Source organism: Bacillus rossius, chromosome 17, assembly GCF_032445375.1.
Source record: "Bacillus rossius redtenbacheri isolate Brsri chromosome 17, Brsri_v3, whole genome shotgun sequence".
Taxonomy (NCBI): domain Eukaryota; kingdom Metazoa; phylum Arthropoda; class Insecta; order Phasmatodea; family Bacillidae; genus Bacillus; species Bacillus rossius.
In genome coordinates this window covers 39,619,730-39,636,349 of record NC_086344.1, presented here as the reverse complement: position 1 = coordinate 39,636,349, position 16,620 = coordinate 39,619,730, and the positions used below count along the sequence as shown (strand labels likewise).

Here is a 16,620-nt window from a genome sequence, read left to right as displayed (position 1 = left end):
CCAAAGCAAGCGCTTTTGTATAAAAAAAAATGTCAACGTTTTGAAAGCCGGTGTGAAGGTGTTATCCTGAGGTGTTTATGAGTTTGTTTTGAAATGCGCGAGTAAATGTCAACAATATTATGCTGTAGATTACAAAAAGTACACAAAGTGTTTATAATCATAACCACTTAGATTACTTGTAATATTTTATAAATTATAACTACTGCAAGATGGGGCGTCGGTCAATAAATACCACTAAAAGTGGCAAATACATGAATCCGACAGATCAAGCAAGTAAGTTCTAGCCTTGAATGTGCAGCCTAAGTTACATATTATTGTGATGTAGGAAGCATATGAAATGTAGTGATTAAGTATTGTTTGTTATAACATTTTCAAATCCACAATAAGAATTGAAAACGTCTTGCTTGATTACTCTACAACATTCAGGAACACTAGGTTAGTTTAGACTTATGATCTAGGTTATGATTTGCGTCTACCTAAGTGTTAGAGGTATATCATCTCTGTATTAACGTCAACTGTATCAAGTTCCCGTTCTTTTTGGTGCAATAGTAATATAGAAATATTTTTATAATGTCAGTAAGTTTGATCGACTGAGTAATAAGAGCAGCAAAACTAATAAAAAGTGAAATATAGAGTTTCTTAACTTTTTATTTTTTCATATTTCTACGGAACTTCATGTAAATAGGTACGACTATATTTATTGTATAAAAATAAAGCAAACAAATGTGTACCTACTTATTAGATTTTAAGACTGCTGCAATTCGGCAAGCGTTCACCCTATTTTCCTCTCGCTCTTCTCCTGATTTGACACCTACACATTCCAAGACGTTCCATTGCCTTATCGTTTGTGTTTGTTCACCTGTCCTAGTAAACGGTCCTAGTCCAGTGTGAGCGCACCGAGTGCTTGTGCAATGTGCCGCAGGGAAGGAGGCGCGCAAGAAGGAGCTCAAGAAGAACAAGAAGCAGCGGCAGATGGTGCGCGCGGCCGTGCTCAAGGGCAAGGACCCCCTGCAGCTCATCGCGGAGATGGAGAAGATCGACCAGATGGGTGCGTGCTCCCACCATCCCACCGCCAACACGACACGACATGACGAATCAGATTAGGCTTCGAATATCGTTTCAGCACGACAGAGTTAGTAGTGTAGGGTCACAATTACACAACAACATTAACATGTCAAAATCTGTTCTTGCTGTCTGCATGTTTTCTCAAGCCAAATGCAGTATAGAATGTGTTAAAAACAGTGTAGGCCGTTTTATTTCCTGTTGACAGTTGAAGTGCATAACAATATAACATTTAGTAGTCTATTGCAGAAAGTACAAACTTTATGCCGACAATATTACATTTATTAGATTTTATAAATTAAAATCTAATATTTTGTATTCATGCAAAGTTATACCAAAAAAAATGATTAATTTTATGATTTAAGTTGCATTTCAGTGCTTTATGGTGTGTTACTTCCATTTTGATGTGATATGTTGCATTGCAATGTTTTTCGGTGTTATTTGAGTTTTATCGCAATCCACCATATAATCGTGTCTCTATTAGTTGAAATTGTAAGGTCAAGATGTCACATACTTCAGTCAGAGAGCCTTTAGCTAAGGGACCTGGGTGGTCCAGGGGCTGTGGTGTTGCGCTCCTGACTTCCCCAAGAGCAGCACGACGATGCCTGCTGAGTCTGTGGTTACAAGAGTGCCACCCCTCTAAACATGTTCCTACATAGTTCTCCGGACACCTGTGTCTGATCTGACCTTTTTTTAGTGTGTAGAAGCAAGGTTGCAGTGGGCTTGAGTGTACCTCCGTGTTGTGTTTGTCGGCAGAGTACAACGTGCTACAGCCACCGCCGCTCAACGAGAAAGTACTCAAAGACAAGCGCAAGAAGCTCAAAGAGACGCTGGAACGTGTCATGTGTATGTATGTAAGTAACAACAGTAGTTTCGTTAGCCGCGTTGAACCGTGTCGGGAACCGTATTGTAATACATCTTCATTCTGTAACACACATGAGCAAGAACTCATCACTGTGGTGGTTTCCGTACTTGAATGCAAGGCCGTATATGGAGGAATGATGAGGGGTTATACATATAAAACACCTCGCATCTCGCCACCAAATCCTAAATAATCTAAAAATATCTACAATTTCCACCAACGAAAGGAAATAATTTGAAAACAACAGCAGGCAAAGTGTTTCCCTCCCCCATACCTCCCTTTACCGAAATTTAATTATGTTTCCACTTCTGCTTAAATATATATATCTGTAACTTATTTATGACAAGTTATATGACGTTGCTGTAATGATAAACTGTTTTTCTCATTTAATATGACTTATATTTTCTTATTTCTCCTTGAAAATTCTGTGTTGTGTTGAAACGGTGTCTTCCTGCAAGACGACAATACAAAATAATAATTCCAGAAACTGGATTTTTTTGTCATTTGTGCAGCAATTTTCAAAACTCGTAAATAACCGTCGAGTTGTTCATCTTCCCTCCGGTAATCCTCGTTGAACTGTGTTAACTTGAGCTGAGCTGGCCCGCGGAGGCGTGGGAGGCGTGGGGAGCAGGGCGAGAGGTGAGGCGCGATCCTGGGTCGGCAGGACAAGGACGACCCCGACAAGTGGGCCGAGCTGAAGCGCCTGGAGCTGGACTACGAGAAGCGGCGCACGGCGCTGGTGAGCTACGCAGAGTCGGTGCGCCACGCCCAGCAGGTGCAAGTGGACGACATCCCGCTGCCCACGCTGCAGCTGCCCACGGACGCCATGTCCTTCCTGAACCTGCCGTCGCAGATCCCGCTGCCCGCGGACCTGCCCGTGCCGCTCATCCCGCACCCCCTGCTGCCCCCGCCCATCCTCAAGAAGACCTCGGCCTACGCGGCGCCCGCGCAGCCCAGGAGCTCCCCCGGGGTGCCGCCGGGGCCCCCGCCCGAGCTCAGCGACGCAGAGGACGAGCCCATGGAGCAAGACGGTGAGCTCTTCACCCGTTGCATGTTTTTATATACTACCTATGTTACACCTGGGAGCTGTGACAAAGGTAGATGAAAATATTAATAGGTAAAAACATAGATTGGTAATACATATTTTTGTTGCTATAGAGTGTCATATACAAGGGGAAGGGGGGGGGGGGGGGGGGGGGTGGGGTGTTTGTCTGTGTGTGAGCGTGTGTTTGTGAGAGTGTGTGTGTGTTTATATATATATATATATATATATATATATATATATATATATATAGAGAGAGAGAGAGGTATATATAGGAGAAAGATAGAGATATATAGGGGGATATATTTAGAGAGCTATAGAAAGATATATACACATAAATATACCATATTAACCCGCTTATGGGTCACATATTTTATGCAGATTTTTAGTTTAAAAAAAAGTGTAGTTTGATTCTTACGTGATTTTATAATTTTGGATTTAAAAAAAAAATATAATTGCAGCGTGTCGTTATTATGTGTGTAAATAACTCTCCTGTTGGTTTTCAACAAGTAATTTACGAGTAAGTTTAAATTGTTTAGTTAAAATATGTGAGCAGTGCGTGTAAAGCACTGTGAATGGCTCCATTGTGTTCGTCAGGCAGGCGAGTGACGTGACTTGCTGGGCCTGCATTCCGCTGGAACCAGCGTGTTCGTATACGGTATATATGGCTTCTGTAAGTGCGTGAGGCCATGTGGTGGTGTTCATGGTTCTCTCTTCCTCCCTACCCCGCACACAGCGAACGGGCACTATCTCCACGTGTCTATTTCGAACAGGCTTTTAAGATGCAACTGTGCAATTGTTTTTTTTTTTGTGTGTGGGATTCCTCCATGAATGTAACATTCCATGGCGAAACTACAGCCATCGTTGGTGGTAGGTGCTTTGAAGGCCGAAGGGATGGGAAAAAAAAGTTGCAAGTGATGCAAGTATTTGAAACAGCCGAGAGTATAAGAGCGAGTGTGCTGTAATCCGAACATGCCATCGACTGCCGGTGCAGCCCTCTGTGTTCCCGGGGAACCGGTGTACAGCTGAGATGTGCTACACGCATGAAGTGCGGGACGGTGGACCCAGGTGTTAGGTGAGAGTGACGGGTTGGGACCGTGCACAGAGGGCCCCGCCGAGCCGGACGGCAAGCAGCGGCCGCGCACCATCAGGTTCGAGGACGACGAGGAGGGAGCAGGGGAGGAGGACGAGGAGGAAGGGGCGGCGCCCACGCCCAAGCCCACCAGCCTGCAGCAGAAGATGCTGGCGATGGCGGGCCAGGACATCGACCAGTTCATGAAGGAGGTGAGCGCCCGTCCCCAAGGCACATTTGCTAACTATTTAATTGTGGTTTGTCGCTCATACTTTTTTTCCCCAGTTTCTCGGTCATTTTCCGGTATGTACCGGGAAATCAGTTCTCGGTTCTCTGTTTTAGGTTAACCCCAGATCCAGTCACACCAAAGATGCACTGTGGCCTAATTAATGGTGTCCTTTGTTTCGTCCAATGTGACTTTATCCGCCCCACTTTACCACGATCTGACCTGTTTCGTCCAATGTGACTTTATCCGCCCCACTTTACCATGATCTGACCGCAAACAAGTCACCCGGCCCCTAGGTAGCACAGTTGCTTCACGTGTTCACTAGACGCTGGAGCAGCACTTGTACCGACATCCCGTCTCCCATTAATTGTCTAGCAATGAGTGGAAACATATTATATTTGCTGAGTCAGGATTTAATCCAGGCACAACCAGTAAAAGAAATTGCTTGAGAAATATGTAAATATTTGTTCACAAGAGATTAAGTAAATTATAAGAAATAAATAATGATACTACTGTAACAACACACCAAAGCAATTGCAATTCATGTTTGTATTTTAATGTGCAAGGGAAGGAACCCCCACAATTTAACAGAGGTCTGTTAAGAAGAGTATATTAACTCACGACTTGTAGGTTGCACACCTACAGATGGTTGTTGGAAGTGTGCCGCGTGAGGTCGATGAGAGAGAGCGGAGGGCGTGCGTGAGGTGGATGAAGGAGAGCGGAGGGCGTGCGTGAGGTGGATGAAGGAGTGCGGAGGGCGTGCGTGAGGTGGATGAAGGAGAGCGGAGGGCGTGCGTGTGGTGGATGAAGGAGTGCGAGGGGCGTGCGTGAGGTGGATGAAGGAGAGCGGAGGGCGTGCGTGAGGTGGATGAAGGAGTGCGGAGGGCGTGCGTGAGGTGGATGAAGGAGAGCGGAGGGCGTGCGTGAGGTGGATGAAGGAGAGCGGAGGGCGTGCGTGAGGTGGATGAAGGAGTGCGGAGGGCGTGCGTGAGGTGGATGAAGGAGAGCGGAGGGCGTGCGTGAGGTGGATGAAGGAGAGCGGAGGGCGTGCGTGTGGTGGATGAAGGAGTGCGGGGGGCGTGTGTGAGGTGGATGAAGGAGAGCGGAGGGCGTGCGTGAGGTGGATGAAGGAGTGCGGAGGGCGTGAGGTCGATGAGAGAGAGCGGAGGGCGTGCGTGAGGTGGATGAAGGAGAGCGGAGGGCGTGCGTGAGGTGGATGAAGGAGAGCGGAGGGCGTGCGTGTGGTGGATGAAGGAGTGCGGGGGGCGTGCGTGAGGTGGATGAAGGAGTGCGGGGGGCGTGCGTGAGGTGGATGAAGGAGAGCGGAGGGCGTGCGTGATGTGAATGAAGGAGAGCGGATGTCTTGCGTGAGGTGGATGAAGGAGAGCGGAGGGCGTACGTGGGCGCAGATGGAGGAGGTGCAGCGCAAGCGGGAGCAGGAGCGCGCGGCCGACCTCAGTTCGCGACTCTCCCAGCTGGACGGGGGCAAGGAGGACAGCGACGAGGGCCTGCAGCCCCCGGGCACCGGCCCCACGGACCTGGCGCTGCCCCCGCCCGCCCCCAAGCAGGCCGCCGCGGAGGTGCCGCCCGCCCTGGTGTTCCGGCCGCCGCCCCCGCTGGGCGTGCGCCTGCCGCCGGGCCCGCCCCCGGGCCGCCCCACCCTGCCCCCTGGCCCGCCCCCCGGCCTGCCGCCCCGCCTGGCCATCAGGCTGCCGCCCGGCCCGCCCCCAGGTGCGTGCTCATGCTCTTCTTTAGGTGAAGGGCCAATATCATAATGCTTGCCGAAATTTACTACGCAGTAAAGATAAAATTTTGGTTATTTTTAAAAATAGTTCATTATTGGTACTTAATGGAATAAATTTACAAAATAAATTTTATCAGGGTATATATTAAATAGTTTTTTTTTTTGCTTTATTTAAATATATATTAAATATTTTAGTATTTCTGGAGAAATGCTGCTGCTGAGAAGTAAGCAAAATACAAATTAACTGCCTTGTTTCGTTGGTGGAAAAACTTTGAAAAGATGTTTTTTTTTCCTAATTTCCTGGCATGTTTTTAAATCATTTTGCAAGATGGCATTGCGATAATTAAAGTAGTTTATCATTTTATCAAATGGTTATGTTACGTATAAATATAATCTGATATTGTAAATTGGGTTTTTGGCGTAGGTTAGTGACATTTAAATTACTGTAAAATAATTAGGAATTAGCAATTTAAAAAGTAGCTAACAATCCCAGACAAACAAGTGCAATAAAGAAGCATTTGATATTTGTTAAAATTTTTATATCTTGTACATTATTTTATTTTTGACTCTTGAAACCTATATTCAGATTCTGGTGGAGTGGGGATTTGAGGTACACTCTTAAGTTTTGGATTAAAGAAAATTGGGTTTTGACTCATCACTAAGAGTATGAATAAAAATTAGGCCCTCCAACATTTTGAATAGCAAATCAAACATACAAAGACCCAAGTAAAGAGGTATCTCTTTTAATTTTGCTTGGTTTGTGATGATCGTCGATACTATCAATTAATAATGTCATGGGGAAAAATGTAATTGGGTGACATTATTACAATATTTACTTCTAAAAATTTATTTTCTGTTCATAACTATGGTATACTGCTGGGCCTTTTTATTCTAGAATGGCATTTATTTCTGGCAGTTGGAAAATATGAATAGTGGTATATACATTTTGCGAGCATTTTAATTATCTAAAATATACCATACTTTAAGGAATCTGGTGTAGTAAGAAAGTAAGTACCACGTATGGAGAAACTAAGTTTACATAATATTCATGTGATATAGGGTTTGTGCACATGTCAAATAGGTATCGAGACTGTGAACCTACTTTAATCTAGCTTCTAGCCTGTTCAACTACAATGAACTCTACGTTTGAAATGAAGCTACTCGCTCGACATGGCTTGAATTTCGGTTTTTTTTTACGCAGCTATTTTAAAAGAGCAAACCGCGATCTTGCGTGAATGTCAAACCAACATTGATTGTCAAAGATTGTCAAAAAAATTTCACCAAATTTTAGTGGCGTAAACCAAAAATGCTTTGGGATATGTTATTTGTTAGTGAGTTTGGTGTGTGTGTGGGTACTGGAGAGAGTGCGGTGTCGGGACAGGCATGCCACCGCGCCTGCTGCGCCCGCTGGGGCCTCCGCCCCGCCTGCCGACCGGCCTGGCGCTCCCCGGGCTGCCCCCGCTGGCCCCCGCCCCCGCCGCCCCCAACGTGCTGTCGGCCGCGCCGCAGCTCATCAGGCGGGGCGACGGCGCGCCAGACGCCCCCAAGAGCCAGGGGGCCACCATCGAGGCCAAGCCGCAAATCAGGTGAGCCCCGTGTTACAACATGCGCTGCTTGCTATCCTACACTCATGACATTTCTCAATGTTGGGAGAGCTTTGTGTTTTCATGCAAACATCAAGCCAACTCGAGATGGCCGTCTAGCACTAAAAACACCATTACTGAAGACAAAGTGTAAAATGGTAATTGCAGTGCAACCTTGCCATGATCTGGGCTGTTTGTTTTTTTAAAACATCCGATATTGGGGCAGAAATTTCTCTTTTCCCACTGGAGTCGATGCAACGACCCTGTGTATGAACAGCGAGTGCACTGAGGACCGATGTCACCGTGTCGTTGCTCGGAGATGGGCGCGCTGACGTGCGTGTGCGTGTGTTGCAGGAACCTGAGCGCGGACGTGACGCGCTTCCTGCCGACGGCGCTCCGGGTGAAGCGCGAGGACGGCAAGAGGAAGAAAGACTTGAAGAGCGCCGGCATGCCAGGTGAGTGGAGCCTCGCCGGGCTCTGTTCTGTCGCGCCCGAGACGTGTCTCGCGCCCCGCTGTCGAGCGACGCTCCGGAAAGTCACAGACGCGACTGGTCGCAGAAGTCGAGAAAAATTTCTAATAAAGCAGTAACGGTGCCTTTTGCTAACGGGTCGTTCATTAATCACGTGATGTTTTTTTAGCCAATTTTTTAACCCCCCTCCCCCCTAGTGATTTGTGGTGAGGTTTCAGACAACACCCCCCCCCCCCCTTCCCCTCTCCCAATAAATCACGTGTATTTTTTTGGTACAAAATATTTTTAAAAATTTCAGAATATTATCTTTAAATATAGGTATAATATAATTTAATTCTGGAAAATTAAGCACAGTGATAAAAATATCCAGACACACATTGAGGTTGCAGGTTTATTCTTACTGGCATAAAAATAATAAAGGAAAGGCTTATATGTGATTTACGCATGTATTCGGCGCCAAAATCACAGTCTTACTGGCGACTGGCAATACCGAGCCGGGTGGTTCACGTTGCGGCCGGCGGGGATATTGTTGCCTGGCTACGGCGAGTCAAGGTCACGCATCGCTTTTCGGTTTAGTAGAAATCGGGCGAAAAAATAAATACACGTGATATCTCTACACCCCCCTCCCCCCTTGTGATATTTAATGATTTTTCCCGAAACCCCCCCCCCCCCCCCCCACCCTTTTGAGCCTCACGTGATTAATGGATGATCCCTAACTTGCATTTTGTTTTCTGACCTTTACTTCAGTTGTAACAAAGTGTCATTGCAGCCCAACCAACCATCCACACTAGTTTACAGCATATAAGGTTGGCTAACCTAACTTAACCAACCAACTACACGATTTTGAAGTTATGATGAGCATATGATGAGTTAATGGAACATCAATGTGTCGTGTGTAGGGACATGATTATAGATTATATGGTGAATTGTGATAAACAAGAAAAACACTGAGAAGCATGTCGAAGCTCAGCACAACACCGAAATGCAAATTATTACATGGAATTAAGTATCATTCAACTAAATCATAATTAAAATCATAAAAAAAGTAATTGTTTAATGTTTGAAATTCAAGGAATGTCATTATTTCTGGACAAAATTGTACCAAAGTGCATTGATCAGAAAAAAAATTAATTTAATCTGTTTTATGATGCATCTCTTATGGACTCACTTGTAAACACCGAAAACTTGCTACAATTTATTTTAATATTTCTGAAAGTATCTATATCAGGCCAATTTAATACACATTATTTTACGTAAAAGTGCAGCTGTAAAATCATGAGAGTAAATAACATCACAACTTTTATTTTAAGGGTACATACCTCGGGAATTTGAATGTTTGTCCATGGCAACATCCAAACAAGCAATAGTTTGCGCAACATGCCTGATGACGGTCTGTGACCCCACCACAGGCATGTGTGAAGTAATCTCACGGCGAGACAGACGCTCACAAGCGTTGTGTGAATGTGTGCCATCTGTGCTGTGTATATGTAAGGTCTGGGATTTGCCTTCTGTTGCAGACTCGAAGCTGGAGAACGCGACGAAAAGCGGACCGGCCGTCCAGCAGACCAAAGACGATGCGTACATGCAGTTCATGCGGGAAATGGAGGGATTATTGTAAACTGTGTAGTAGTGCGTCGCAAATCAAAAAAAAAAATCACCACTACATGTTCAGTTTCACTCTTATCGTTTGCGTCGCTTCATCGAGTACAAAGTATAGAGTCTCTCTCCACCCGAGTCTGAGACACTCCCCAGTGTACTGGACTTGTTACATGAAGATGTGTTCCTGCCGGTGGTAGCCCCTCCTGTACAGTTTTCTATATTCCTCTATTTATAAAATAATTAAATATTGGCTGTACCGAGGTTACCCTCCCATGGCTCGCACATTTGATGCTGATTTTTAGTTTGAAAAAAGGAATGCTAGCTTCATGTGAGTTTTTCACTTTTGGTTTAAAAAAAATATTATTATGTATTGCACTGTGTGGTGTAATATGTACGTAAATAACTAAAATATGTTGGTTTTTATTAAATTTATCTCCAGGAGTAAGTGTAATTTGACAAATAAATGAAATATCTCAGAAGTGGTGTGCAGCTCCGTGAGCAGCGCAGTTGTTTCACGCCCGCCCGGTCGACTCTCGAGATGTGCAACTCTGCCCAAACATTCCCACGCTTCCAAACTGCAGTCATACATGTCTCCAGCCCCGCGGTGACGTTCGTGCTAGAGTAGCCCGCCGCCTCTTCTCTGCCCGCAGCAAAGGGATGGGTAGAAAATACCATGGACAGAAGGCTAAAAAAGGTATAAAAGTCGCAGTCTTCTGCCTTGTTAGGAGTCGTGAGTATGGGGCACGGGTGGAGGGGGGGGGAGGGGGAGTGGCATGCTTCGCACCCGCGCCTCCCGTAGTAAAAAAAGGAATACCCGATTGTCAATACCATTGCTGTATTTCTTACGTGCCAATAAGCTGAGACATGAAACACAGACTCTTCACTTGGGTCCATGGAACTCTTACTGAAGACAGGTATACAGTGCGAACCTTATTCGAGGGCGACCCTTACGGTTGAAAATGTTCAATTTTGTTGTGACCAAAATTAAAGGTGCGACCCATTCGCAGGGGGCAACTCCACAGGTAAATACGGCGTATGTCATTAGCAGGTACTGTGTTGCTTGCGAGGTTTCCAATGAATTCCATAAGTGATACTCTTGCAATTATTACAACTATCAGGATAAACTCATGCATTAAGAAGTAATGTCGAAACTCAACCAGGCCCTCCCTGGTGTCTGGGCCGGGGGGGGGGGGGGGGGGTACCCCCTTACCCTTTTCCCTTGCAGAGCAAGGACCTTACAGGGTCAGAGAGACATTATAGCCAAAGACAATTGCATTTCTGCCACAGAAAACCAATATAAATATAATATTTTTTGATGCAGCCACTATGAACCTAGTTACTTTTTTTTTTGTGTATTTTTACAAAATGCTTGAGTTCCTGTCATGGATTAAAAATCCCTTTGCAAAATAGTCAGAATCTGTTATCTTGGGAGAGATGTGTACGAAATCTAATTTTACATTCAATTAAAGTGTTCAGAGAAGTTTGTGTGCAAGTTTTAAACATTTCCGATGAATGGATGATTACTAAAACAACTAAAAGAAATAAAGCTTTTAAATTTTTTTTCTATATAGGTTTGTATTCATTCGACTAATACTAATGTAATCTTCACTAAAGTTGTGTGCATCAAATTGTAAAAACGTAAAGACAAATACACAGTCATATAGACAGGTCTGGCAACTTCCTATCCTGTGCCTTGGCCTGTCTCGTCGGTACAGTGAAGCTCTCGGTGGTCTGTGAAGAAGTTCAACCCAGCATTAACTTTGTGCTAAAGTATGATATTAATCCTAATTCTGTCATTTCCCAGATTACTATCTTTTCATTTGTTTGGGTTCTTGGTAAATGCCTGAAATGCCTTAAAATTTTTCCAAATTTGTTAGTCAAGTGGAAATGTTTCAGGAATATGTTTAAAAATATTGTCAAGTCAGGGGCATGGCTCTGTGGTTAAATGCATGGCTTGGCACTCTGCTAGCTCTGGTTCGATACCCACTAGTACCGTTTGTTTTTACATTTTTTTACTTCTCGAAATATTAAACTTTTAATTACAGTAATTAAATACATTTAAACATGATTTGTTTTAAATGTTACAGTTTTAAATTGTATTTATTGTAGAGCGTGGTTTGTGATTTTATTCAAAACCTCACACAATGATGTAATTTTACTGTTTAAACATGTTTAATATTGTGAGCAATAAAAAAAATAAAACAAAATCCCTTTCGGCACAACCTACAGCCGTGGGTAGATTTCTAAGCACCTTTTTATTCTTGAGATGTTTTGGGTATTTCTTTAAAATTCAGGAACATTTTAAGAACGTAATGTACATAACATATTTATGTTCTCCAGTACATATTACAAAATGATTGGTTAAACATTTTTTAATTTTCCCTGCAGCAAAAATATTATGAATGTTTTTATCTCAATGCATCCAAATTGAATAGCTTAGAACGAATTACATATTATGCAACTAAGGTAATAATTCAATTTTTTTGACCTTCCAAAACTATTTTTCATCCTTTGCACTAATAATGTGGTTGAATAAAAATTTGCTTTGCACCAAGGTTTAAAATAAATTCTAACGGAATTGATGCTAAGAAAGTATTTTTTTAAAATTATATTACTGTTTTTATGGTAATAATTTGTTTCATCAATACTAATTGTTTCAGCTAAAGTTTAGGATTCATACATTAAATTATAACTGATTTGACAGTATACTTTCAAACCTTGTTATTTATACCCCTTGTGTAATGGTTGGTTGGATATAATTTATATTAACAAAAGTTTTAGACAATATTTATAAAGTGAAACAAAAATATGAATGGACTTGATAGCATACATGGTAAGTTAGTGAAGTTTTGTTCATTTTCTTACTCTAACGTCTAACCCTTTCAATAATAGTTTGTATTATGAAAAAAAATTTCAGACACACGTTTTAGGTAAAAATTATAAGATTTACAAACAATTTGAATGGTTTTAATATTGTAATTACTAATATTCTTGGTCCTTCAACCCCTATTATTTCCCACCTTTTGCAGTAATAGTCGGTCATATAAAAAATTATTTCAGACAAAAATTTTAGATAATATTTTATGGTTCTACAAATTCTATAATTAGAATGGATTTAATAGTGTACATTGTATGGAATTCATGATGATTTTTTTTTTAGAATTTTACCCCCTCTTTTTAATCCAGTTTCTACAGTGAGTTCGTTTGATAAAAAATTGTGTTAGACAAATGTTTTAGATAAAAATTATACCATTTACAAATAATATGAACAGATTTGATAATGTGCCTACGAAGGGAGGTATGAATTTTTTTGTCCTCCAACCCTCTTTTTTTCCACCCCTTGCAGTTATGGGTGGTCATATTAAAAATGTATTTTAGGCAAAAGTTTTTGGAACTACCCTTACAGATTATAATACGTTCAAACAGATGTGATATTCATCATATTATGGGAGCTATAGCAATTTTTCTGTTTTCCAAAAAAAACCCTTCCCCATTTCTACTCCTTTAGTCTGATGTTGTCCATTAACAAACTCGACCAAGATTTCCCATGATTATGTATCAGTTTGGAAGTGATTTGTGAAATATTACAGCAGTTATCATGTGTCTGTCCTATCAATTTGTTGACGAAGGCTAGAGAGCCTGTAAATAAACATTTACCGATTAACACGTTACTCCGTGGAGTCACGTTAACGTGACCATAACAAGTATGTCGTGTTGAGCTTCGACTCTTGAAGTAACCGGCCTTATAATGAGCAACACATGTAAGAGTGCCTGTGTTCAATAAAGACAATCTTAACAGTATGCCAAGCATTTGATTTGGTAACGGACTATAGCATCATTTAGCATAGTGTCCCTGGTGGCTACAACATCCGGGAGTATTTCTACTGCTACCCGCCTGCTACATGGCTATTTCCTGCCCTTATAAAGTAGTCTCGAACACTGTGTGAACCAGCACGCAGGCATAACTGCAAGTTGGCTTACAGCAACCAATGTCATTTAATCATCATTTCAGCAGCAGGTCGACAGGTGCTGCTTCAGCAACCAGCTCTGAACATGGTCAGTGCAAATTCATGTGTCAATGTACTTATGGTTGCATATGCATGGCGTTCTTGATTAGGGTTGTGAAGCGACAGTCCCATTTAGTTTTGTCATGAGGAAGTCAGCGAAGCATGGCACGAGAGGAACAATTTCACTGAGACATCGCATCTGTGACATAAAACACGGTGAACACAAATTGGGTGCATAAATGCTGAATGTTAGGCACAGCGTAACATGTTACCACAAAACTGGCCGTCTGTGAAAAGAATGCACCGGAGACCACGAACTGCGGACGTCGGCAGCACATCACATTACACGGACAGTTAGGTACAGTTTTTGATCAAAGTCTGTGTTTCACGAGCAAGGGACAGTTCTGGAGTGAAGCATGGGCAGGGAGCCACCACAAGCACATTTCTCATGTGAATAATACAGGGCCCACCACAGATCCTCATGTAGAGTTAGCAATTTTGAGAAAGTTTGTGCATTTGGTCCAGACATCACTCAGTGCAGTCAGCAAAGTTCACGATTAATAATCCTACCGCGAGCACGGCCTGTCGACTACGAAAGTTAAACAAATAAAATCTCGTCAGCACTTTATATGAAACGAGACTTAGTTAAGTGGTGGGCTCTATAAAAAAAACACTGAAAGGGGGCAAGCCATCGGGCCGATGCAAAAGAATTGAAGAAAAATATATGCTATTAATACCACAGTCAGAGGTGGCAAAATGCTGTAGACACAGTAGTGCCTGTACGGATCCCAACCCGGTGCCGTCTGAGTCTCAACTGATTTTGCGATTTTTTTTTCTAACCTAACTAAAAACTAAGTGTGTTTGGGAGGGGTCCGGGTTAGGGAGGGACCTAGGTGCGTCTCAGGCCGAAGCCTACACGCCTAGTCATTCTGGGATTAGCCATACAGGGAGAGGGTCGCATGCATCATGTGCAAGGAGGGGATTGGCCAGCCATGGCAGCGATTGTTGCCATGACTAACTCCCCTCACACTTATCTCTAGTCTAAACTACTAGTTGAGTTGGGCCCAGGTAAAACCTGCATAGACACAGGGAAAACCCTGGGCACTTTCATGCGGGATGCAAGTTTGCATGCATTAAATGTAGGAAAGTACAGGAGACAGAGGATGGTCTGGATGAAGAGTTGGCCAGAGTAGAAAGAGTCTAGTGTGATCGGTTTGGGCACTTGGACTCAAGGTCCGCTTTGTAAACCGACATTTAACAGACAACCAATTTTTTTTATTATTAGTATGATTGATTTTTTTAAACTATATTATATAGTTTAATGTAATGGTATTAAGATCTACTCGCTTAATTATTGTGGAAGAACTGTCGGTGTATAGGTTGACAGGCAAATGAAGGAGCATTCGTATTTTGTCTGATTTTGCACCGGCAGCTCGGGGCTATTAGGCCTGTTCTACAATGACGCGGAAACGGAGACGGACCCGTACGGACCTGCTCAGCAGTGCTGAAGTCTCCTGTTTACGTTACTCCGTTAGACCAATAGGAGCACGTTATTTATTCACTGCAGTTGTCAAGCTACAGTTGCGCGTTCATGTTAATTAAGATATTAGTTTTGACTAATGTTTGTTTCCGTATTTCTTGACTGCTTTTTTTTATGCGTGAACAACAAAACAAGATATGTTTTGAAATTTGAATTGTGCACGTGGGTTTCATCATGCCGAATTTTGATGAATTTTTAATTTTCATGGTTAGAGATATACCTGCAATATATGACAAGACGGAGGACTACTTTACCACCCCCACAACGCAAAAAAAAAAAAAATCGACTTACTACATTACCAAGTTAACAACCATACATTTCGATTCAACAGGTAGTTCACTTGATACTCGTAGTTTTCAGTTAAGTCACGCTCGCTCTTTCTTATTGGCCGAGATTTCTTTCGGGTCCGTGTATTGGAGAACGAGAAACATACGGACGGAACGGAACAATACTCCGTTTTCGTCTCCGTTTCCGTCTGTTTCGTTTCCGTGGCATTGCGGAACAGGCCTTAGAGGCCACGTTTCCCGCGCGAAGTCTGCAGAGCGCTAGCACGATTAGGGCTGAGTTTTAGATATGATTGCAAAGCGAATAATATTCGTTTAGGATTTGGTGACAAGTTATACGGTTATTTCGGTTAACACCAGTGATTTACTAAATTAATAATATTGTTTTAAGAACTTACGATAGTGGAAGAACACATTTAACACGGTTCGATAGCCACGACGATGTATATCGATTAATCAACCTTGGGGTCTATCCATCTATCGACTTCAGAATCATTTTTCTCGTCGCACTACATGCATGGGCATGTTCGTTGCATACACACTGGTTGAAGATTCGATGATAGGCTATTTTTGGAAGCACAAGTTTACTTACCTTTAAAATATTCTATATTTAGTTAAAAACTCAATTTAATCATTTTCAAAAACCTTATTTAACAATTTATACATGCTTAAGAAATTGAAGTTTTTTGTGTCTCTTGTTTTAATTTTGTGTGTCAATAGTTACCACTATTGTGCGACCATTTTGGTGTGTACTAAACAACTTGTATGAAAGTTAAACACCCAAATTTGTTCATTTAAAGTTAATTTTAAAATATTTATCGTGAACTTAATTAAATGATAGTGAATATACTATTCGTTATTAAATAAACTTAAGTGTTTTCAAACAGGTTTTTAAATCTTAAACAGATGTGGTGAAGTTAGCTATTTTGGGATTAAAAGACAAATATTCGTAAACGATATAGCAATAATGAAAAATCAATATGTCTTGCGTTTGTGAATTAAACGCCTGGTCTTTTACACCATGTAGATTTTGTAACTTTAATGTCATTTTTTTATTATTATGAGCTTTATCTCTTTATTATTCGCAATTCATCTCTTGATATATTTTTTTTCTTATCAAATGTACCCA

The 16,620-nt window shown here is 42.3% G+C and overlaps 1 protein-coding gene across 1 annotated transcript; it reads left to right on the top strand.

The window, feature by feature from the left end:
* Nucleotides 1-13,461, top strand: LOC134540705 (WW domain-binding protein 11). The gene is made up of 9 exons (XM_063383586.1): nucleotides 1-273; nucleotides 923-1,048; nucleotides 1,819-1,916; nucleotides 2,589-2,955; nucleotides 4,072-4,250; nucleotides 5,674-5,995; nucleotides 7,390-7,594; nucleotides 7,946-8,046; nucleotides 9,579-13,461. The coding sequence occupies exons 1-9, from the start codon at nucleotides 210-212 to the stop codon at nucleotides 9,677-9,679; spliced, it is 1,563 nt and encodes a 520-aa protein (XP_063239656.1). The 5' UTR covers nucleotides 1-209; the 3' UTR covers nucleotides 9,680-13,461.
* Nucleotides 13,462-16,620: the final 3,159 nt, after the last annotated feature.

Excerpts from the sequence above, each read along its gene's own strand:
- LOC134540705 (XM_063383586.1), top strand. The coding sequence starts at position 210 with ATGGGGCGTCGGTCAATAAATACCACTAAAAGTGGCAAATACATGAAT. Across the intron at positions 274-922 it reads GAATCCGACAGATCAAGCAA|GGAAGGAGGCGCGCAAGAAG; the intron begins GTAAGTTCTAGC and ends AATGTGCCGCAG. Across the intron at positions 7,595-7,945 it reads GAGGCCAAGCCGCAAATCAG|GAACCTGAGCGCGGACGTGA; the intron begins GTGAGCCCCGTG and ends CGTGTGTTGCAG.